General features: G+C 53.6%; 1 protein-coding gene across 1 annotated transcript in view; it reads right to left on the minus strand.

The window, feature by feature from the left end:
* The window catches only part of LOC147660673 (centriolar satellite-associated tubulin polyglutamylase complex regulator 1-like), a gene marked incomplete at its 3' end in the record, with an annotated part of 139,677 nt that extends 115,100 nt beyond the window's left edge, over window positions 1-24,577 (minus strand). The window contains exons 1-2 of the mRNA XM_086951546.1: window positions 24,484-24,577; window positions 2,501-2,603 (exon numbers count right to left, since the gene is read on the minus strand). Coding sequence (XP_086807672.1) covers window positions 2,501-2,603; window positions 24,484-24,511 — 131 coding nt within the window. The remainder of the gene's footprint in view (window positions 1-2,500; window positions 2,604-24,483) is intronic.
* Window positions 24,578-25,018: the final 441 nt, after the last annotated feature.

A 25,018-nucleotide genomic window follows, 5' to 3' on the forward strand; every position in this document is an offset into this window, starting at 1 on the left:
TTAATAATTTGTATTTATTGGTATTGTTAATTAATATATTGTTAATGAATTATTCGTTGGGAATTAATTTCTATTAATTCATTATTTGATAATTATATTAATTGTGTAATTATTAATTGTTATTTATTGGTATTGATAATTAAATTATTGTTAATACATTATTAATTGGTAATTAATTTTCATTATTTAATAAATTGATAATTATATTAAATGCGCTCTTTATTTAGGAGCACATTGTGGGTTTATATGGGAATAGAAGGGAAAGTAATTTAAATATAATGAAGTAATATATATATATTTTTTTTTATTTATAAAAATTGTATTATTAATTATTAATATATTTTTACTTTAAATAATTATTTAATTGATAAGCATGTTTTTCCCCATTCACTATCCAACACTTTTCCTAAGGTTGCACTCTCTGGAGTGGGAATAGTAATTTTTACCCCTACGCTATCCAACACTTTCCCTACTGTTGCATTCTCTGGAGTGGGAATAGTAATTTTTACCCCTTCGCTATCCAACATTTTCCCTAATGTTGCACTCTCTGAAGTAGGAATAATAATTTTTTCCCCTCCGCTATCCAATATTTTCTCTACTGTTTTAGTAAATGTAGTGTATAATGTATTTTAAAAAGATTAAAAATATTATATTTTTTTAATTTGTTACATATATTTTTTATATTTTTATTTATATTATTGGTGTATGTGTATATATATATATATATATTTATTTATCATTTTTAATATGTTTTTTAAACAATTTATAAGTTATTAAATGAATTATTTATAAGTGTTATTAAGTATATACTTTATATTTTATTTATATATATGTTTAATTAATTTTTACATAAAATGTTTTAGGTATAATTTTACTATGTTTCTTTTAATTATATGTGTTATTTACTTTATTTACATGACTTTTTAAACATTAAAAACAATATTTTTAACAATATTTTTGTTAACAATATTTTTTCCATTATTTTTGTACTTACCTTTCTGTAGATAGGACTTCGATATTCTGGACATCGATATTTCAGGTCCGATATTTTTGTCGTTGATATTCTGTCAGTGATTCGATCTGGGGACTTCAAGAATTACTCTGGCTGTAGCATTTTGAACCAACTGCAATTTGGCGAGTGAAGCCTTATTAATATCCAGCTAAAGGTCATTGCAATAATCGAGCGTGGACATAACAAGTGCCAGGACCACTTGCTCCCGGTCTTGGCGAGGGATGAAAGGACTATCCTGCTGACCTGGAGATTGAAGGAAAGATTTTTGTCAACCAGAACTCTGAGATTTTTAACGGATATTGTAGGAATGGGTAAGGCTCCAGGCATTTCTGGAAACAAGAGACTGGACCAGACGGATGGATGACCCCCCAAAGATCGAAGCTTCCATCTTGTCTCCATTGAGTTTTAAGTAGTTTTTTTCTATCCAGGTGGCCTCAGCCTGCATGCAGTTTTTGAAATTGGTGGCCATTGCATGCATGTCCCCGGAGATTCATATGATGATTTTGGGCATCATTAGCATAGGACAACTCTTGGTGTCCAAAGGATCTTACGAGCTTCGCCAGTGGGGAAACATACAAGTTTAATAATGTGGGGCTCAGGGAGCAGCCCTGAGGCACCCCGCATGGCAAAGATTTGGGCTCTGGGCAAAACTGGTCCATCTGAGACCTGTCGCTCAGAAAAGATGCCAGAAGTTTGAGTGCAAGGTCTGTGACCCCCCAGAACCTGGAGCTGTATGGTGTGTACTCACTAATCACCCTCTTCTACGTCATACTTCACGCACACGCTTGAGTCAAGAGGGAGACAGGTACGGTGGATACTCACTAATCACCCACTGCTATGTCATACCTCACGCACACGCTTGAGTCAAGAGGGCGACAGGTACGGTGGATACTCACTAATCACCCACTGCTATGTCATACCTCACGCACACGCTTGAGTCAAGAGGGCGACAGGTAAGGGGGATACTCACTAATCACCCACTGCTATGTCATACCTCACGCACACGCTTGAGTCAAGAGGGAGACAGGTATGCGGGATACTCACTAATCACCCACTGCTATGTCATACCTCACGCACACGCTTGAGTCAAGAGGGCGACAGGTATGGTGGATACTCACTAATCACCCACTGCTATGTCATACCTCACGTACACGCTTGAGTCAAGAGGGAGACAGGTATGGGGGATACTCACTAATCACCCACTGCTATGTCATACCTCACGTACACGCTTGAGTCAAGAGGGAGACAGGTATGGGGGATACTCACTAATCACCCACTGCTATGTCATACCTCACGCACACGCTTGAGTCAAGAGGGAGACAGGTATGGTTGGTACTCACTAATCACCCTCTTCCACGTCATAGGTCACGCACATGCTTGAGTCAAGAGGGAGACAGGTATGGTTGGTACTCACTCATCACCCTCTTCCATGTCATAGGTCACGCTCACGCTTGAGTCAAGAGGGAGTCAGGTATAGTCGGTACTTACTATTCTTGAAAGAACTTGGCGGTGCCGTACTGGCCGGCCTGATCCCCCATCTCCAGCAGCTGCAACACCGCGTCCTCCATGTATGTCAACACGTGGGTCTGCGCTGAAAGACATGGAAACACAGGAGGATCACATGTGTGACATGGACCGTTCATTACATACTCACCTACTTCCTTGTCCCAGGCCTTACTAACATGAGCAGCACCCTCCTAAAACAAACAACCATTGGCAAAGGCAAGAGGTCGGGCTTTGGCCAGCTGGTGCAATGGTAACATAGCAGGAGTGCTCCAACTATGCAATCCCTACCCTATGAGCGTATATTGTAAATGTAGGTGTCTGTATCTAAAGCCAAGAATCCCCTTCGCGGGAAAGAATTCAGAACCCCGTCTTGGTCACAAATTGTACAACCCTTTGGAGATGTCAGGCAGCTGCTTGGCGAAGCCTCAGCATGCAAGGTCCCCTCGACTTCAGCTGAAGTGTCTCCTCTGCTATCCCCCAATAATGCTTTTTTATTTATATTAGAAAGCATCCTTGCGTTGTAAATGAAGATTAGTGTTGTTATAGGTATACAGAGAGCCCTGTCGCCCTGTGGATGCAGATAGAACAACATTTGTACAGTGTGTGTAAAGGCCTTGAACTCCGTGTCCGAGGCATCGTGATAATGTGTTGCACGAAGCCAGATGTGAAGGCAAAGAAGTTTCAGAGAAACTAACCCAACATTCTCATGCACGCAAATATGTGCAAACGGTCACACTAAAATGTTATCGTGCAGAAAAGAGGACAATGTAAGAAAACGTGGAGCGTTGCTACGTGGGCTTAACTCGGGCACATAACACCCCTCTCTAGGATGCTTCCTCCTTCCTCGGTAGGGCGGTCCCAGGGCTGAAGATGCACTGGTCTCTTATGACAGGAAACCATTTCCGGGGTTCCCCTCCTTCCTCTGCAGCTTGGTGCCAGGGCTGAAGTGGCACTGATCTCTGATGCCAGGAGCCCCTCTCTAGGGTGCTCTCCTTCCTCTGTAGGGCGATGCCAGGTCTGAAGGGGCACTGGTCTCTAATGCTAGAAGCCCCTATCTAGGGTCCCCCCCTTTCCTCCGTAGGGCGGTGCCAGGGCTGAAGGGGCTCTGGTCTCTGATGCCCGGAGCCCCGCTCTAGGGTGCTCTCCTTCCTCTGTAGGGCGATGCCAGGTCTGAAGGCACACTGGTCTCTAATGCTAGAAGCCCCTATCTAGGGCCCCCTCCTTTCCTCCGTAGGGCAGTCCCAGGGCTGAAGATGCACTGGTCTCATGCCAGGAACCCCTTTCCAGGGTTCCCCCTCCTTCCTCTGCCGCTTGGTGCCCGGGCTGAAGGGGCACTGGTCTCACATGCCAGGAGCCCCTCTCTAGGGTGTTGTACTCCTCGGTTGGGTGGTGCCAGGGCTAAGGGTTCTCTGGTCTCTGAAGCCAGGAGCCCCTCTCTAGGTCGCTTCTCACTTCCTCCATAAGGCGGTGCCAGGGCTGAAGGAGCTCTGGTCTCTGAAGCCAGGAGCCCCTCTCTAGGTCGCTTCTCACTTCCTCTGTAGGGCAGTGCCGGGCTGAAGTGGCACTGGTCTCTCATGCCAGGATCCCCCCTCTAGCCTGCTCTCCTCCTTCCTCCCTTGGGACGTGCCAGGACTCAAGGGGCATTGGGCTCGACTGCCAGAGCACCTCCACCATCCTCTGTAGTGCAGTGCCAGGGATGAAAGGGGCACCAGCATCTCATGCCAGGATGGACCCCTCCCTGGGGGTACTCCTGTCAAGCTGGCCTGGTGCGGTGCCTCCTCCGGAGTTCATTTTATCGCTGGAAGAATGGGGCAGCCTGTCCTGGTGCCAGGCCATGCCCGCCTCCTCCAAGGTTCCCTTTCACAGCAGCCTTGAAAGACCCCAAAGTGCGGGCACAGAGCAGCCTGCCAGGCACCTCATTCTTCCGCTGCGTGTCGGAGGCTGGCACAGGCTCATGCCCCATCCACGGACTCAGGGGCGCCCTCTGATGGCCAACAGGTAAAAGGCAGGACCCCTGGCACCTAAGTTCATGTTCAAGTTCAAGGATTTATATAGTGCACTACTCACCCAGAGGGTCTCAAGGTGCTTGGGGAGGGGTTCATTATTTATCAAATAGCCAGGTTTTAAGTTCTTTTCTGAAGGAGATGTGGTTCTGTGTAAGGCGGAGGTGAGTGGGGAGTGAGTTCCAGGTCTTGGCCGCCAAGTAGGAGAAGGATCTGCCTCCTATGGTGGATCTTTGGATAAGCGGAACTGCGGCGAGGCCTTGACTGGAGGATCTTAGTTGGCGGGTGGGTATGTAGAAGGATAGTCGAGTGTTGAGGCATTCGGGTCCTAGTTTGTAGAGGGCCTTGTGTGCGTGGGTGAGGAGACGGAATGTTATTCTCTTGTTGACGGGGAGCCAGTGGAGGTCTTTCAGGTGGCCGGTAATGTGATCTTGGCGAGGGATGTCCAAAATGAGTCTCGCTGATGCGTTTTGGATGCGTTGGAGTTTTTTCTGTAATTTGGCTGTCATTCCGGCGTATAGGGTGTTTCCGTAGTCTAGTCGACTCGTAACCAGTGTGTGGGTGACAGTCTTTCTTGTTTCGGCGGGGATCCAATGGAAGATTTTTTTGAGCATACGAAGTACGTTGAAGCAGGAGGATGAGACGGCGTTGACTTGTTTGGTCATCGAGAGTGAGGAGTCTAGGATGAAGCCAAGGTTACGAGCTCCTTCACGTGCCCTCACCACACGCGTTGCCTTACTCTGCACCAAGGAGGCGTCCCATGGTTGTTCACACGCAACACCCATGGATTTTGATGTGTTCTCAGAATTCTCAGAAGTTGTAGACCTGGGAATGCGCCACAAACCTACACTTCCTCCGGCGCGGCGAAACTAGGAGAAATCTCTTTATTTCTCCCAGTTTATTCTTTTTCAGCAATAAAAATGTCTCATATGATTGTTTTTGTGCAGGAATGTGCCATCCATGCGCAAACAATCCTCCATACGATGCAGGCACCCTTGCACCATAGTGCCAGCGTGCCAGCGTTGGCGCTAGGCTGCCGAAAGGGCACCAGCACAGGGGAAAAGGCAGGAATGCACCGATACAGCGTAATCCTGCCCTCTCGGTCATGCAGCGCAGCACGCCCTGCACTACATTGCATGAGAAACTCATAAATATGCCCTCTAGGGCTTAGTTTGTAAAATATTTTACCCAGTCTGTGTGTACGGACATACCTCCCTCGCCCAGCAAGGAGCAGTGGCGCTACTGCGGCCCCCAATTCAGTGCCCTCTCCCCAAACTACAAGCGGGCACATTTAAAACATTTACATAAAACCTACCGCACACGCGCCCAGCTGCACAGCATGGGCCTGGCTGCCGATGCGCGCTGCCTGCGAGGCGCTACACAGACCGCCATCTTCCTGCACCTGGCCTGGGACTGCCCCGCAGCGGTGGTTCTGGCGGGGCATTCAACACTCCTGCCCTGACCTCCGACCCTGCTCCTCAGTGCTCACCCCTGGGAGCTTTGTGGGATATGTGAAAGGCAGGGTTGCCATCACTGGGACAGGCACCCTGCCCACTGCTTGAACACTGGAAGGGGGTGGGGGGGGGCAGTAATTTGATGCCTGTGAGGTCAAGCCCAAAGGACATTTGGAAGGGGCAGCACACTACCCCAGGCCAGGTGAATGACCCCAGGACACGAATGGGATGAACGCGAGCCTGTTGGAGGCAAGTCCAATTGTCTCCTCCTTCAACCATAGTCTCCTCCTTCAAGCATAGTCTCCACCCACAAAGGTGAGCCCCATAGTCTCCTCCCTCAAAGGCGAACCCCATAGTCTCCTCTCTCGTAGGCGAGCCCCATAGTCTCCTCCCTCGAAGGCGAGCCCCATAGTCTCCTCCCTTGAAGGCGAGCCCCAGAGTCTCCTCCCTTGAAGGTGAGCCCCACGAGCCCCATAATCTCTTCCCTCGAAGGCGAGCCCCATAATCTCTTCCCTCGAAGGCGAGCCCCATAGTCTCCTCCCTCGAAGGTGAGCCCCATAGTCTCCTCCCTTGAAGGTGAGCCCCATAGTCTCCTCCCTCGAATGCGAGCCACAAAGTCTCCTTCCTCGAAGGTGAGCCCCATAGTCTCCTCCCTCAAATGCGAGCCCCATAGTCTCCTCGCTTGAAGGCTAGCCCCAGTCTCCTCCCTCGAAGGAGAGCCCCATAGTCTCCTCCTTCGAAGGCGAGCCCCATAGTATCCTCCCTCGAAGGCGAGCCCCATAGTCTCCTCCCTCGAAGGTGAGCCGCATAGTCTCCTCCCTTGAAGGCGAGCCCCATAGTCTCCTCCCTCGAAGGCGAGCCCCATAGTCTCCTCCCTTGAAAGTGAGCGCCATAGTCTCCACCCTCGAAGGTGAGCCCCATAGTTTCCTCCCTCGAAGGTGAGCCTCATAGTCTCCTCCCTTGAAGGCGAACCCCATAGTCTCCTCCCTCGAAGGTGAGCCCCATAGTCTCCTCCCTCAAAGGCGAGCCCCATAGTCTCCTCCCTCGAAGGTGAGCCCCATAGTCTCCTCCCTTGAAGGCGAGCCCCATAGTCTCCTCCCTCGAAGGCGAGCCCCATAGTCTTATCCCTTGAAAGTGAGCGCCATAGTCTCCACCCTCGAAGGTGAGCCCCATAGTTTCCTCCCTCGAAGGTGAGCCTCATAGTCTCCTCCCTTGAAGGCGAACCCCATAGTCTCCTCCCTCGAAGGTGAGCCCCATAGTCTCCTCCCTCAAAGGCGAGCCCCATAGTCTCCTCCCTTGAAGGCGAGCCCCATAGTCTCCTCCCTTGAAAGCGAGCGCCATAGTCTCCACCCTCGAAGGTGAGCCCCATAGTTTCCTCCCTCGAAGGTGAGCCTCATAGTCTCCTCCCTCGAAGGCGAGCCCCATAGTCTCCTCCCTCGAAGGTGAGCCCCATAGTCTCCTCCCTCGAAGGCGAGCCCCAGTCTCCTCCCTCGAAGGCAAGCCCCATAGTCTCCTCCCTCGAAGGCGAGCCCCAGTCTCCTCCCTCGAAGGCGAGCCCCATAGTCTCCTCCCTCGAAGGCAAACCCCATAGTCTCCTCCCTCGAAGGCGAGCCCCATAGTCTCCTCCCTCGAAGGCGAGCCCCATAGTTTCCTCCCTCAAAGGCGAGCCCCAGTCTCCTCCCTCGAAGGCGAGCCCCATAGTCTCCTCCCTCGAAGGCAAACCCCATAGTCTCCTCCCTCGAAGGCGAGCCCCATAGTCTCCTCCCTCGAAGGCGAGCCCATAGTCTCCTCCCTCGAAGGCGAGCCCCATAGTCTCCTCCCTCGAAGGCGAGCCCCATAGTCTCCTCCCTCGAAGGCGAGCCCCATAGTTTCCTCCCTCAAGGGCAAGCTCCATAGTGTGTTCCCTTCGAGGGCAGCCCCAAAGACCCCTCACTCGAGGGTGCGCTCAGAGTCTCCTCCCTCAAGGGTGAGCCCTCATAGGCTCCTCCCTCAACGTCGAACTCCTATTGTTGCCCCCTCGAGGGTAACCCCCCTCTAGTTTCCTATGTGTACTTGAGCAAAAAGAACAAGTGATGGACGGAATGCTGAGCAATGTCAAACACTTTCCCCAGTCACAGATCTGGGCCTAAATCCATCGGTTTTGTTCTCACCGGGCCACCCCTGTTTGGACCCAGCCATAGGCATGAAGTCTTGTACCTACTCCTCGCGGGTCAGTCCACCCCGAGCTGCAGACCGGGTCCCCCCCGGACTGGAAGCATGCACCCTTGGTCCTGGTATCACCCTTCATCAGCCAGGATAGCCCCCTACATGAGACTATTCCAGAGAGGGGGCCATCGCTCCCCAATGGGATGTAAATGGTCGCCCCTCTGGGTGGTGGGACCTCCATACATCAGTCAGGCCCTTAGCATTAAAGAAGCCCCCCCCTCCGGTGTATGTCAGTGGGGTCATCAAGAGCAAGACTGAAGTCTCCCCCCATACCCAGTGCACCATCAGGGAGGGTGAGGAGCTATCTCTGAGGTGAGGGTCTGCTCACTGACCCCCCACTGCTGTCTCTGGAGTGAGGGTCTGCTCTCTGGGGTCACAGCCCCACCCCTGACTGCTGTATCTGAAGTGAGGGTCTGCTCTCTGGGGTCACAGACCCCGCCCCCCTTCCCCCCCCCCCCCCCCGACTGCTGTCTCTGAAGTGAGGGTCTGCTCTCTGGGGTCACAGAGCCCCGCCCTCCCCCCCCCGTCCCCCTCCCCGACTACTGTCTCTGAAGTGAGGGTCTGCTCTCTGGAATCACTGGCTGGGGGCTAAGGCAAGGTGGGGGCTAAGGCGAAGGTGGGGGCTAAGTCAAGGTGGGGGCTAAGGCGAGGGTGGGGCAAAGTCAAAGGTAAGGGGGCTAGGTCAAGGGTGGGGGCTAAGGCGAGGGTGGGGGCTTAGTCAAGGGTAAGGGGGATAGGTCAAGTGTGGGGGGGCTAAGTCAAGGGTGGGTGCTAAATCAAGGCTGGGGGGGCTAAGTCAAGGGTGGGGGGGCTAAGTCAAGGGTGGGGGGATAAGTCAAGGGTGGTTGGCTAAGTCAAGGGTGGGGGGCTAAGTCAAGGCTGGGGGGATAAGTCAAGGGTGGTTGGCTAAGTCAAGGGTGGGGGCTAAGTCAAGGCTGGGGAGCTAAGTCAAGGGTGGGGGGGCTAAGTCAAGGCTGTTGGGGCTAAGTCAAGGGTGGGGGCGCTAAGTCAAGGGTGAGGCGAAGTCAAGGCTGTGGGGCTAAGTCAAGGCTGGGGGGCTAAGTCAAGGCCGGGGGGCTAAGTCAAGCGTGGGGGGCTAAGTCAAGGGCGGGGGCTAAGTCAAGGGTGGGGGCATTGGCAAAGGTGGGGGCTAAGTCAAGGGTGGGGGGCTAAGTCAAGCGTGTGGGCTAAGTCAATGCGGGGGGGCTAAGTCAAGGGTGGGGGCTAAGTCAAGGGTAGGGGGGCTAAGTCAAGGGTGGGGGCGCTAAGTCAAGGCTGGAGGGCTTAGTCAAGGGTGGGGGCTAAGTCAGGGGTTGGCCTAAGTCAAGGGTAGGGGGGCTAAATGAAGGGTGGGGGCTAAGTCAAGGGTGGGGGCTAAGCCAAGGGTGGGGGCTAAGCCAAGGGTGGGGGCTAAATCAAGGGTGGGGGCTAAGTCAAAGGTGGGAGGGCTAAGTCAAGGGTGGGGGCTGAGTCAAGGGTGGGGGCTAAGGCGAGGGTGGTGGGGATAAGTTAATGGTGGTGGGGCTAGGGCGAGAGTGGGACGGTGGAGCGCATCCCCACAGCAGTCATTCAGTGTAGCGCCTCGTCTCATACAGACACAGTGACCGCCGCCGCTCAGGCGCTTTGTGCACAATCTGCAGTGAAAAGCGTGATGTCGTGGGACAGGTTCCCGCGCACGGGGCCCCCACACTCTTTGTGGTGCACCGGAGCCCCCACGTCAGATCTCACAGCCCCAGGTGCAGCTTTCAAGATCTGAGGGAGCCGGGGTGGGGGCATGGGGGGGCCTCTCTTCAAAGCACACCCGATCCCAGGCCCCGGGGCGGTGCGCCTCCCTGGATGGGATTACAGACACCAGACATTGTGCCCCCGCACAAGGACTTGTAATCTGCACCCCACAATGGCAGCTCAGGCCTGGGTGTTGTCACCGGCAGCTGCGCCAAAGAAAGGCCCGGCCGAGCCTCTGCAAACACGGCCTGCCTCACCTGGGGGCCAAGGAAGGCCCCCCCAGGAGCCACACACAGGCCCGGCCGAGCCTCTGAAAACACAGCCTGCTTCACCTGTGGGCCTGGGGGCCAATAAAGCCCCCCATGAGCCACACACAGGCCCGGCAAAGCTCTGCAAACACGGCCTGCTTTACCTGGGGGCCCGAGGGCAAAGCAAGGCAAGGCCCGTCAGAAGCTTTTATCAGAAGCCACTGCGGAATCTGGCAAACAGCGCTTTGTTCGACAAGACAAGGCGCTTGATGATGGACAAAGAGCGGTGTGTGCGTCATCAGCACAGGAGCTGCAGTGTCTGAATCCACCCAGGCCGCCCACAGAGCCTGCCCCCCTGGGCGAGCTTGAACCCTGTCGAATGCACCTGCACCCCCAGTTCACGTGCATGACCGAGCCCCCAGAGGCGCTGGAAAGATAAATGTCCGGTGGGGTTGTTGCAGCTATACTCCCTTGGGGTACATAACCATGTACACTACATACAAGGCACATGTCCACTACATACAGGGCAGCACACACTTGTAGGATTCAGACATACCACACGTTAAATAATATACCTTTGGAAATCAGCAATTAGAAAGCGAGTCCAGGCTGCACAAATTATATTGGTAGTTGTAGCTATACCAATGTATCATTTTTAATATTATTTTCTCTGAAAGCCTCGCCCCCGTTTGTTTTCACCAGATAGCCTCTGATTCCAGAACTCACCCAGACGATAGCTCTACTTGCCCATCAGGAAAAATCTATACCATGCACTGCTTCATCCCAGAGGTCCTTTGATGGGAGTTCTGGGAAAGATAACTTTCCAATCCAAGATGGCCCCCACCATCTAATTGCAAAAGGCTTCTCCAGCCAACATGGCCTTGCCAGTTGCTGCGTCCCAACGAGTAGTTGTCGCAGTGTTTCCTCACTCCTGGCATTCCTGGGTTTTTCTTGTGTTGCCAGTTCTCCAGCTCTTCTCCATGTTCCTGAAATTGCTGTTCTTTCTCCTGCTGTTTCCTTCTCCAGCCTCTGCGTCCAGTCGGATTCTGGCTACCTTGGCCGGTTCCATTCTCAGCTCTGATCTTCATTTCATTCAGGCCTCTCATCCCACAGTCCTCGCTTCGAGACTTCAGGGGTTCTTTGCTATGCTGGCTTCTTCCTCCTGAGAGTCTTTCTGGAAGGCACCGGACTGCTAGGCGCTTACGTGTGTCGGTGGAACTGGGGTTACTGGAAGGCGTCGCCCTTTACCTCTGGCTGAGAACATTCGTGAGGACTCACCTTTCCGGAATCTGGAATTACTTCCAGCAAACCTCCAAGCTTCATCAGAGTGACAACCTCATTGAAGAGACTTTGCAAGAAGCAACTTTCCTGGTGTGGACAGCAGTAAAACAGACTATAAGCACAGTAACCCCAGTAAAACAAGTATATTTATTTTAAAGCTATATTAATGAAATGCAGTATATTAGTCACACTGGGCTCAAAAGGTAGATCAAGGTGTTTGCAAATTTGTAATATTTTCTCCAGTATAAACCCATTGCAGAACGATATGAAAGTAAATACAGTTTTTGAATATTTCTTTACTTCTATTAAATGTGTCACTCCGATCGCGGTGACATCAAACAAAGGGCTCTGGTGAGATAATCTGAGTGGTGATACAGTTCCCTTTTTATTAGAAAGTATTATAAAGCACAGTAAAACACATTATTGTGTTGGTTTTTCACAATGATTAGAAGTCTGGGATTTTGTCAGTTCATGCTTACATTGTTAAATATGAAACTACAACTCCCAGAATGCAATGTTATGTAGGCTAAAGCGTTCAACGAGATGTGCCCTGAGCTATGGCCGCAAGGCACTATTAATCTCTTCTGCGGACCTTTTAACGTCTAATGTTAAACTTGAGTATATATCCAGGCTGGGCCAGAAAGCCTTTGTTTTTGTAAATTACTTTTGCGATGTCGCTTTATAAGTGCATACAATCATTTTTCTTAAGTTTGCAGCACATCTGGAGTGCACGTTCAGATGCAATGAAATGCTGATGCGTGCCAGGATTTTGCCAGAAGAGCCGGTATTTCTATGTTTGAGGGAAGATACTGGACAAAGCAACACAAGTGAGTGGTTTCTGTTTTCTCCGTGTGTGGGGAGGGGGGAAGGGGGGGGAGGGTCGGTCAGTGCTGATGGGTTCATGGGTGGTCGTCGTCTGTCGCACAACAGGGCCTGTCGGGATGCCGACTGCAGTAACCCCCAGGGGCTGAAATCAAGGCCTTCACACCTTCACCCTTTTCTTCTTAAAGAAACCCCCCAATTCAGGTCTGCTGGTCTGGGGGGCTCGTGCTCCCATTAGAGTGGCCCCGACTACACCCAGGCCCCAGGGCCCCTCTGCGGCTCACTGGGGCCCCGACTACACCCAGGCCCCGGGGCCCCTCTGCTGCTCACTGGGGCCCCGACTACACCAAGGCCACGGGGCCCCTCTGCGGCTCACTGGGGCCCCGACTACACCCAGGCCCCAGGGCCCCTCTGCTGCTCACTGGGGCCATGACTACACCCAGGCCCCAGGGCCCCTCTGCGGCTCACTGGGGCCCCGACTACACCCAGGCCCCGGGGCCCCTCTGCTGCTCACTGGGGCCATGACTACACCAAGGCCATGGGTCCCTCTTCTGGTCTGGGGGGCTCGTGCTCCCCTCCGAGGGGCCCTGACTACACCAAGGCCACGGGGCCCCTATGCTGCTCACTGGGGCCCTGACTACACCAAGGCCATGGGGCCCCTCTGCTGCTCACTGGGGCCCTGACTACACCAAGGCCACGGGGCCCCTCTGCTGCTCACTGGGGCCCTGACTACACCCAGGCCACGGGGCCCCTCTGCTGCTCACTGGGGCCCTGACTACACCCAAGCCATGGGGCCCCTCTGCTGCTCACTTGGGCCCTGACTACACCAAGGCCACGGGGCCCCTCTGCTGCTCACTGGGGCCCCGACTACACCAAGGCCACGGGGCCCCTCTGCTGCTCACTGGGGCCCTGACTACACCAAGTCCACGGGGCCCCTCTGCTGCTCACTGGGGCCCTGACTACACCAAGGCCATGGGTCCCTCTTCTGGTCTGGGGGGCTCGTGCTCCCCTCCGAGGGGCCCTGACTACACCAAGGCCACGGGGCCCCTATGCTGCTCACTGGGGCCCTGACTACACCAAGGCCATGGGTCCCTCTTCTGGTCTGGGGGGCTCGTGCTCCCCTCCGAGGGGCCCTGACTACACCAAGGCCACGGGGCCCCTATGCTGCTCACTGGGGCCCTGACTACACCAAGGCCATGGGGCCCCTCTGCTGCTCACTGGGGCCCTGACTACACCCAGGCCACGGGGCCCCTCTGCTGCTCACTGGGGCCCCGACTACACCAAGTCCACGGGGCCCCTCTGCTGCTCACTGGGGCCCCGACTACACCAAGGCCACGGGGCCCCTCTGCTGCTCACTGGGGCCCTGACTACACCAAGGCCATGGGGCCCCTCTGCTGCTCACTGGGGCCCTGACTACACCAAGGCCATGGGTCCCTCTTCTGGTCTGGGGGGCTCGTGCTCCCCTCCGAGGGGCCCTGACTACACCAAGGCCACGGGGCCCCTATGCTGCTCACTGGGGCCCTGACTACACCAAGGCCATGGGGCCCCTCTGCTGCTCACTGGGGCCCTGACTACACCCAGGCCACGGGGCCCCTCTGCTGCTCACTGGGGCCCCGACTACACCAAGTCCACGGGGCCCCTCTGCTGCTCACTGGGGCCCCGACTACACCAAGGCCACGGGGCCCCTCTGCTGCTCACTGGGGCCCTGACTACACCAAGGCCATGGGGCCCCTCTGCTGCTCACTGGGGCCCTGACTACACCAAGGCCATGGGGCCCCTCTGCTGCTCACTGGGGCCCTGACTACACCAAGGCCACAGGGCCCCTCTGCGGCTCACTGGGGCCCCGACTACACCCAGGCCCCGGGGCCCCTCTGCTGCTCACTGGGGCCATGACTACACCAAGGCCATGGGTCCCTCTTCTGGTCTGGGGGGCTCGTGCTCCCCTCCGAGGGGCCCTGACTACACCAAGTCCACGGGGCCCCTCTGCTGCTCACTGGGGCCCCGACTACACCAAGGCCACGGGGCCCCTCTGCTGCTCACTGGGGCCCCGACTACACCAAGTCCACGGGGCCCCTCTGCTGCTCACTGGGGCCCTGACTACACCAAGTCCACGGGGCCCCTCTGCTGCTCACTGGGGCCCTGACTACACCAAGGCCATGGGGCCCCTCTGCTGCTCACTGGGGCCCTGACTACACCAAGGCCATGGGGCCCCTCTGCTGCTCACTGGGGCCCTGACTACACCAAGTCCACGGGGCCCCTCTGCTGCTCACTGGGGCCCTGACTACACCAAGGCCATGGGGCCCCTCTGCTGCTCACTGGGGCCCTGACTACACCAAGGCCATGGGTCCCTCTTCTGGTCTGGGGGGCTCGTGCTCCCCTCCGAGGGGCCCTGACTACACCAAGGCCACGGGGCCCCTATGCTGCTCACTGGGGCCCTGACTACACCAAGGCCATGGGGCCCCTCTGCTGCTCACTGGGGCCCTGACTACACCCAGGCCACGGGGCCCCTCTGCTGCTCACTGGGGCCCCGACTACACCAAGTCCACGGGGCCCCTCTGCTGCTCACTGGGGCCCCGACTACACCAAGGCCACGGGGCCCCTCTGCTGCTCACTGGGGCCCTGACTACACCAAGGCCATGGGGCCCCTCTGCTGCTCACTGGGGCCCTGACTACACCAAGGCCATGGGGCCCCTCTGCTGCTCACTGGGGCCCTGACTACACCAAGGCCACGGGGCCCCTCTGCGGCTCACTGGGGCCCCGACTACACCCAGGCCCCGGGGCCCCTCTGCTGCTCACTGGGGCCATGACTACACCAAGGCCATGGGTCCCTCTTCTGGTCTGGGGGGCTCGTGCTCCCCTCCGAGGGGCCCTGACTACACCAAGTCCACGGGGCCCCTCTGCTGCTCACTGGGGCCCCGACTACACCAAGGCCACGGGGCCCCTCTGCTGCTCACTGGGGCCCCGACTACACCAAGTCCACGGGGCCCCTCTGCTGCTCACTGGGGCCCTGACTACACCAAGTCCACGGGGCCCCTCTGCTGCTCACTGGGGCCCTGACTACACCAAGGCCATGGGGCCCCTCTGCTGCTCACTGGGGCCCTGACTACACCAAGGCCATGGGGCCCCTCTGCTGCTCACTGGGGCCCTGACTACACCAAGTCCACGGGGCCCCTCTGCTGCTCACTGGGGCCCTGACTACACCAAGGCCATGGGGCCCCTCTGCTGCTCACTGGGGCCCTGACTACACCAAGGCCACGGGGCCCCTCTGCTGCTCACTGAGGCCCTGACTACACCCAGGCCACGGGGCCCCTCTGCTGCTCACTGGGGCCCCGACTACACCAAGGCCATGGGGCCCCTCTGCTGCTCACTGGGGCCCTGACTACACCAAGGCCATGGGTCCCTCTTCTGGTCTGGGGGGCTCGTGCTCCCCTCCGAGGGGCCCTGACTACACCAAGGCCACGGGGCCCCTATGCTGCTCACTGGGGCCCTGACTACACCAAAGCCATGGGGCCCCTCTGCTGCTCACTGGGGCCCTGACTACACCCAGGCCACGGGGCCCCTCTGCTGCTCACTGGGGCCCCGACTACACCAAGTCCACGGGGCCCCTCTGCTGCTCACTGGGGCCCCGACTACACCAAGGCCACGGGGCCCCTCTGCTGCTCACTGGGGCCCTGACTACACCCAGGCCACGGGGCCCCTCTGCTGCTCACTGGGGAGATCTGACCCAGGCTGGAGCTGGTCTGGGGGGGCTTCGGCTCCCATTAGAGGGGCCCTGGCTTCACCAAGGCCACGGGGCCCCTCTGCTGCTCACTGCTCGTGCACAGTGCCGGAGGGGGTTCCCTGGAGCTCGTTCAGTACATGGCCTGACGTCAGCTCAGGTCACGTGCTTAGCACAATAAGTTGTACATGGCACACCTTCAAACAGTCACTTCTAACACAAGCACCTGCATGTCTGTTAGAAAACTACAAAGTATTACTCGGGGCACAAAGTAGATGTTGGTTGAAGTAACAAACGGGCTAATCCAGCTGTGCGCGGGGCCTTTACACACAGATTGGTAAACAGAAGATCCGCGTGCGCGTGTAGACAGGATATTAAGGGAAATCAATTATCATTTGTTGGTGAGCAAACAGGTTTTTTGGGTAAAAGCGCCCCCTGACATGCTTTCACTTTAGCTGTGGCCACGCCCCTTTCTTCAGACGCGCTGCTGTCACCTGAATACAGGAGCAGCTCTAAGGAAAGGGGCGTGGCCGCCATGAAACGGGTCTTGCATTTACCAGAGTTTGAGCTTTTGGCATTAGAAATGACAATGCCGTTTATGTATGTGTTGATTTTGAAAGCACATAAATAAAAGGTATTGAGGCATATGTATCAAGCTAAATTGCAATTGCAAAAGCTAAAACTCACAGAATTTCAGCGTTTGCAATCGCAATTTAGCTATGTGCAATGTATGAGAAAGAAAACCACTCGCTAAATAAGGAATCGCAAAATTTGCGATTCCCTATTTTGAGATTGCATTTGAAGAATCGCAAATTGTGATTCCTTACATGCAATGTAGGAAGCACAGAAAAGGTGCGATTTGGCCTTAAGGAATTGCAAATTACCAGCAACTTCAAGTTGGTGGTAATTTGCAATTTTTTTGTAAAATGCACTTTTTTTGCATTTTTCAAAGTGCCATGTGGCACACATACATGTGCGCTCCATGTGCACACACATAGATATTTCAGGGGTGCAACAAGGTGTCCTTTTGACACCCTGGCACCCTTGAAATTGCAATTTTTTTATTTTTTATTTTCTTTTCCAGAGTTTTAAATAGCACAAGCTTGACCCGAATCGGGTATCAGAGCGCTTTACATAGCACCAGTTACGTTACATGAGGACACACATTCATTTTAGTTAGGCACGGGGAGATTAAGAGATTTGCCCTGAATCACAGGATGTTCAGTGTCATTGCCGAGTCTCTAACCCAGTTCCCCAGATTCGAGGTCTACTGCCCTAGCCGTTAGGCCAACTCCTCTACTTTTTGCGATTCTCTAAATGCGAATCACAAATTGAAAATGTCTTCCCATTTATTCCTATGGGCCGCCTAGCCCATAGCAATGAATGGGGAGGAATTCGTTATTTACGAATCTCAATTTGCGATTCACAAATAAGGAATATGTAGGATTTGCTAAATTTTTAGCAAATCCTGCATACATTACCTTTTGCGATTCTCTAATTGCGATTTGCTAAAAATCGCAATTTGAGAATCGCAAACATCGTTTTTGACACATATGGCCCAGTCATTTACAATGCCAATAGCGTAAACTCTTGCAAATGCAAAAACTGATCGCATTGCAAATGCTTGTTAACACCTTGCCTGCCGTACAATTAAGACCATCTTTGTTTCCTGCGCCTTAGGGACACCGAGTGTTATACAAATTCCCTAAATAAAAAAGAAATCAAACAACATATCGACTTCCCACAGTGGCCCTAACCGGGGGGTTTCTGGGAGCTCAACCCCCAGGACTCTGCCCGTCTTGACCGCCGCGGTCCGTGGAGGTGCAGAGTTTAATTGTCATCTTCTGTCCCTGACCTCTGACCTCTGACCACGAGCGTCCAGCAGCCCAGGGTCACTCGAGGGGTTCCCTGCTGTAAAACCATGAGGCGCGAGGAGCCTTAAGCAACCGCAACCACACAGCCCCAACAATCATGATCTTGTGTCAGTCAGCCTGATTCAGACCCCTGTGCTCCACCTGCGCACCCAGTGCCTCAAAGCGCTGTGTGCCAAGCGTGGCTGGCACTTTGGCAGGTAGTAGACATCTTCAAGCCAGTGACGTGCTGCACCGTTGGAAACACAGTTTGATATCACGGCCTAAGAGGGACAAACGCTGGAACCTTCGATCCAGGCCCTCCTGACTTTCAGTTTATATCTGCGAGGAGATGCACCTTTGTTCAAGGTGATGACGTGTGTTATTATTGGATGCCAACGTTCACTCCCGCACGAGTCTGCTTTCACTGCTCCTACTGGACAGCCTAGAAGGGGGGATGTATAGTTTGGCGGAGAGGGTACCCCACCCCAGCGTCGACGAGGACCCCCTCCGCCAAACTCGCAGTCCAGCTACCGACTTAGGGCTGGGCGGACCCTAAAAAGGTCGATGGCGATGCCTACTCCGGCTCCTGCAATGCCCTCGAGTGCTGGCATTGGAAGTTTGCCATCCAGCCGTCTGCCCACTTTAGAGGGGGTGGGCTGATAGCTTTTTTTTGCTGTCCGTCACTGCCAGGTAAAATTTGACAGTGACGGAGAGTAAAGATAAAATAAGCTTCGGTCTCACCTATGCAACAACTATTGGTTTTGCCAATGACTTTTAGCCATGTTGTACTGCAGTGTGGCTGCTAGTCAGCATGGCTCAAAGTTAGTGTCATGGTGTGGCGGCGAGTATAGTGGTGCAGAGCAGAGTGAAGTGGCATAGAGTAGAGTGGAGTGGGGTAGAGTGGGGTGGGGTGGGGTGGGGTGGAGTGGCGTAGAGTAGAGTGGTGCAGAGTTGAGTGTGTAGAGTGGCGTAGAGTGGAGCGGGGTAGACTGGAGTGGTTTATAGTAGAGGGGCGTGGAGTGGAGGAGAGGAGAGTGGCATAGATTGGCGTGGAGCAGAGCAGAGTGGCACAGAGTAGAGTGTGTAGAGTGCTGTAAAGTGGAGTGACTTCTTGATGGATGTTTCTTATCTTCCTTCTCACCTGTCCGATCACTCAGCCATAGAATTTACATTAAAAGTTGGCTACAAAAGACCTCAGGTCTCATGGTCAGTTGACCGTACTATCCTACTAGAGAAGGATGAGGTCATTTTTCTCCGGACAGAAACTCAGCATTTTTTAGAGGCTGATATAGACACAGTTGCTCTTCCCGTTATGTGGGATGCACTGAAAGCCTTCTGGAGGGGGTGCATCAGGAGCCGGTCCTCGTTTAGGAGGAAGAAATATAAGGAAAGTATTGAGAGTCTGGAAGCGGAGATGAAAGATATTGAAAACAACTTTGGTGCTAGTATGGGCACAGATGCGGATCATGAAAAATTGGGTGCATTAAAATCGCAATTGGAATGTATATGAAATGAAATGAAAAATTCCATTTATATAGCGCATAACTGCCCGGAGGCCTCGCAGTGCTGATGACTGATTACTGTGTACTCTATTAAAGAACAGGGTGGCTAAACGGTGGGAGGCAAGCAAGAATTCTCATTTTGAGTTTGGAGAGGCGGCGGGTAAAATTCTTGCTTGGAAAACCAAAACAAACCAAGCTCGGAACTATATCAGGGAGATCAAGGTGGAGGGAGAAGTGACCCCTCGGATAACTCAATTAGGAATTCGGGGTGCCTTTAAAGATTTTTTTCAGGCTATCTATAGAGAAGATATTTGTGAGGACACGGCAGCGAGGGAAGCCTGAAACCTTCACCCCTCAGCTATCAATGGACCAAAGCAAGACTTTGGAAAGAGAGCTCTCTGTGGAGGAGATTAGTAGAGCTTTGGGGCATGTGAGGCGGGGCAAGGCAGCAGGCCGGATGGGCTACCAGGTGAACTCTACAGGGCCCTAAGCAGCGAGATTGCTCCGGTCCTGGCCTCTGTTTTTAATGGAATTTTTCTGGGAAGCAGGGATCCCCCTAATACTTGGAATGATGCCACAGTGGTATTAATACCTAAACCAGGGTAAGATGTGAAAGAATGTGGGTCATATCGCCCGATATCGCTCCTCAATAGCGACTACAAAATCTTTGTTGCTATTATGGTGGATAGGCTAGGAGCGGTGGCAAGTTCCATTATTCATGACGACCAAAGGGGTTTTATTAAAGGCAGACATTTAGCAGACCTCACTCAAGATCTAGTCGGAGCAATCAACATCACTACCATTTTCTCTCTCCCTCTTGCTGCCTTTACACTTGATGCCACAAAGGCCTTTGATAGGGTCAACTGGGCCTTTCTGGGCGCAGTTATGAGGAAATTCGATTTACCGGAAAATTTTTGCTGCATGGTATCTCTTATATATAAAGCTCCGACAGCCAGGCTTCTTGTAAACAATATCCTGACAGAGCCTTTCAACATCTCAAGAGGTACTAGGCAGGGCTGCCCGCTTTCCCCCTTCTATTTAATCTCTACATTGAGCCCTTTGCTCAGATTCTCAGAGAGGAGGTTAATATAACATCTTTTTGCTTTGGAGGTTGGGAGAAGCGGGTAGCCCTATATGCGGATGATATCCTCATAATGACATCTAATCTAGACGAGGCCCTATCCACTGTAATTAAGAGGGCAGAGGAGTTTGGAAAGATCTCTGGATATCAGATAAACTCAGAAAAAACGGAAATAATGGCTTGGAATACCACTAGTTTCCTTGGAGAGATCGTGACATCTGTGCGCTATCTAGGCATTAGAATTGTACAATATGTCAGTAAGATCGCCGCACAAAATCTAGAGCGTGTACATAACGAGTGTCGTAAAAAGCTTAAGGCATGGAACCACCTCCCTTTAACCATCTTTGGGAGGACAAACCTGATTAAAATGTCAATCCTGCCAAAATATACCTTTTTGTTTAAATCCATTCCAATGGCCTTCAACAACAAACAAATAGCTAAATGCCAACAAGATATAAATTCTTTTTTTTGGAGGTACGGAGCCACACGTCTCTCTTGGAAAAAGTTGAGGAGGAGTAGACAAAAAGGAGGGTTAACGTTACCAGACCTGCGGTACTATGCCTGGGCGTACGAATTATCCTACTCTAGAATGTTGCTAAAGATACCACTAGATAACGTTGGAGGTAGGATGTTTCGAGCAATGCTGGAGGGTTCCGGTTTTCCATATGCAGGCTTTCTCTTTAAGTTTGGAGACCAAAAGTTTTTTTTAAAGTGAGGCAAAAAATTCTACATTCACTGGCTAGAAGCTGGTCTATAATGAGAAAAAAGCTGGGGCTCGGCTATTTCTCTAATGTGGCACCCTTGTGGGACTCGCCTGGTACTCCACCATTTCTTAAAGGCAGCTTGGCGAGTCCTATAAGGGATGCTGGTTTGCTATCATGGGGAGAGTTGGTGGCAGGTGGCTCAATGCTATCTTGGGAGGAGTTGCTAGGGAGAGTTGGACCACGCCTCTCTAGATTTAAGTATTTGAAACTGATCAGCTGGGCCCAGGCACTACTTAGGAAGGGGATCCCCCTGGGTAAATACAATAACCTGGAAAATCTACTGGTTACAAGGCCAGGGGGGGGGCAAGGAGGTCTCATGTTGGTATTGGGCGATTCTAGAAGAAATAGATGGCGACTTTAAACTCCCTGAGAAGCTTTGGGAGGAGGAGAAGGGAGACCAGGGGGAGCAAAACTGGCAGAGTTCATTTAATGTTATATAAGCTTGTGAAACCAGTATGGCTTAAAAGAAACCACTTGTTCACGTTACATCGAGCATACCTCTCCCCCCAGAGGCTTTCCAAATATCAGATGGGGAAAAAATGCAATAAATGCAATTTACCCGAGGCTTCGGACGTTCATATGTTTAAAGACTGCCCTGCCATTTGTCATTTCTGGGAGAAGGTGATGGACGCTCTATCTTCTATGCTTAAGACCACACTGTGCATATCTCTTCCACTGATTATCTTCGGAATAGAAGATAGTATCACTGGGCAAGCTAGATCCGTTTTGTTCTATGCTATCCTCTTGGCTAGGAGGCCGATTTGCAGGTACTGGGTGGATGCAGCCCCTTCAACATTCGAGGGCTGGATGTCGACAATGTATGAAGTCTCCAAGTTGGACATGGCCAGACCCTGTAGTAAGAAAAGGATTGCTTTTTGGAACTGTTTGGTAAAATGGAGTTAGAGCACCCGGGTTGTTTTTTTTTTTCCCCGGTCCTATGATTATGCCATCCCCTGCTCCATGGACCTTTGACAGGGTTTTTCCAGGTACACTTTTGGTCCAACAGGCTAGTAAAAGGCCTAGATGGAGAGTTGCAGGTCTCCCTTGCTTGTGCATCGGTTTCCTTCTTCCGCCAATCAGATTTCTATGCGCCAGTGTCCGTGCCTTATTAAAAAATCTGGGGGCAGGACTCGAAAGCATACTGTGGTGGTCGGCGGCTATTTCCTGCACTAGGGTATTGGCAAGAAAAAAGAAAAAAAAAGTGGAGTGCATTTGAATAGAGTGGAGTGGCAAAAAGTACAGTGGTGTAGAGCAGAGTGGCATAGAGTGAAGTGGAGTGATGTGCAGTGACGTAGAGTCGACTGCAGTGGATAGAGTGCCATAGATTGAGTGGTGTGGAGTGGTGTAAAGTTGATTGGTGTAGAGTACAGGAGAGTGGAGTAGAGTGCCACAGAGTAGAGTGGGGTAGAGGAGAGTGGCGTTGAGTGTCTCAGAGTACAGTGGAGTGGCGTAGAGTAGAATGGCGCAGAATAGAGTGGCACAGAGTAGAATGGCGCAGAATAGAGAGGCACAGAGTAGAATGGCGCAGAATAGAGTGGCACAGAGTAGAATGGCGCAGAATAGAGAGGCACAGAGTAGAATGGCGCAGAATAGAGAGGCACAGAGTAGAATGGCATAGTGTAGAGTGGCGCAGATTAGCGGAGAGTAGAGCAGAGTAGAGTGGACTGGTGTGGCCTAGAGTGGAACAAATAGCAGCAAGCAACAGTCCAAGGCACAGGTATTAAGCTGCAGGATACCTGGTGGCAGGTGACAGTACAAGGCACAGGTATTAAGCTGCAGGACACCTGGCGGCAGGTGACAGTACAAGGCACAGGTATTAAGCTGCAGACACCTGGCGGCAGGTGACAGTAAGGGGCACAGGTATTAAGCTGCAGGACACCTGGCGGCAGGTGACAGTACAAGGCACAGGTATTAAGCTGCAGGACACCTGGCGGCAGGTGACAGTACAAGGCACAGGTATTAAGCTGCAGGACACCTGGTGGCAGGTGACACTACAAGGCACAGGTATTAAGCTGCAGGACACCTGGTGGCAGGTGACACTACAAGGCACAGGTATTAAGCTGCAGGACACCTGGCGGCAGGTGAGAGTAAGAGGCACAGGTATTAAGCTGCAGGACACCTGGCGGCAGGTGACAGTACAAGAAACAGGTATTAAGCTGCAGGACACCTGGCGGCAGGTGAGAGTAAGAGGCACAGGTATTAAGCTGCAGGACACCTGGCGGCAGGTGAGAGTAAGAGGCACAGGTATTAAGCTGCAGACACCTGGCGGCAGGTGACAGTAAGGGGCACAGGTATTAAGCTGCAGGACACCTGGCAGCAGGTGACAGTAAGGGGCACAGGTATTAAGCAGCAGGACACCTGGCGGCAGGTGACAGTAAGGGGCACAGGTATTAAGCTGCAGGACACTTGACAGCAGGTGACAGTACAAGGCACAGGTATTAAGCTGCAGACACCTGGCGGCAGGTGACAGTAAGGGGCACAGGTATTAAGCTGCAGGACACTTGGCGGCAGGTGACAGTAAGGGGCACAGGTATTAAGCTGCAGGACACCTGGCGGCAGGTGACAGTACAAGGCACAGGTATTAAGCTGCAGGACACCTGGCGGCAGGTGACAGTAAGGGGCACAGGTATTAAGCTGCAGACACCTGGCGGCAGGTGACAGTACAAGGCAAAGGTATTAAGCTGCAGACACCTGGCGGCAGGTGACAGTACAAGACACAGGTATTAAGCTGCAGGACACCTGGCGGCAGGTGACAGTACAAGGCACAGGTATTAAGCTGCAGGACACCTGGCGGCAGGTGACAGCACAAGGCACAGGTAGTAAGCTGCAGGACACCTGGCGGCAGGTAACTCCAAGGTGTACAGCAGAGACAAGCCATAAACACTTTTCAAATACATCTCCTGTCTTACAAACAAGCCTTGCCACTGCAGATAAAGGGGTCTTGTCATTACAGATCAGGGCCGCTGTGCACAGGGCAGGGCGGGGAGCTCGCGTGTCCAGGAAGGAATCTGAAACGATTGAGGACCGATGCCCCACCACCCCCCCGGTCTCTCCCCTCCAGCTGCAGGGCCTTTTTGACACCCCTCCCCCAGCTGCATTAACCACACCCCGGGGTGCACCCCAGGGGCCCCGCCTCTTCAGCTCTTGGGGGGGGGGCAGCCTGTGTACCCGCAGATTCACGGCCGGATCCCTCCCCCCCCCCCCCCCCGCAGCACCATCCACACCGTCTGAGACTAGGCGCCCCCTTGCCGGGCCCCCCATGTTTACACCGTCCCCCGTCCCCCCCCCGGACCCCTGCGCGCCGCTCACCCAGGTACTCGGCCCCCGGGGGCCCCATGCTGCTCCGGGCCCGCTCCGCCTCCGTCTCCGGCCTCGAGTGCTGGCGCCGCCGCTCCGAGGCCTCTTCCGGGGAGGGAGGGGGGGCGCGTCCTCCGTCACCATGGCAGCGGGGGAGGGGGGGCAGAGGGAAGGAGGGGGAGAGACTGCCCCCCCAGCCCTCACAGGATCCTCTGGGACATGCTGAGGCCTCCGACACTACAACTGCATCACCCTGAGGGCCCCCTGGGGCCCCTGACACCACGGGCTTCCCTGCATCACCCTGAGGGCCCCTGACACCACGGGCTCCCCTGCATCATCCTGAGGCCCTACTGGGGCCCCTGACACCACGGGCTCCCCTGCATCACCCTGAGGGCCCCCTGGGGCCCCTTACACCACGGGCTCCCCTGCATCACCCTGAGGGCCCCTGACACCACGGGCTCCCCTGCATCACCCTGAGGCCCTCCTGAGGCCCCTGACACCACGGGCTCCCCTGCATCACCCTGAGGGCCCCCTGGGGCCCCTTACA

Source organism: Lissotriton vulgaris, unplaced genomic scaffold (assembly GCF_964263255.1).
Source record: "Lissotriton vulgaris unplaced genomic scaffold, aLisVul1.2 SCAFFOLD_2706, whole genome shotgun sequence".
NCBI classification, from domain to species: domain Eukaryota; kingdom Metazoa; phylum Chordata; class Amphibia; order Caudata; family Salamandridae; genus Lissotriton; species Lissotriton vulgaris.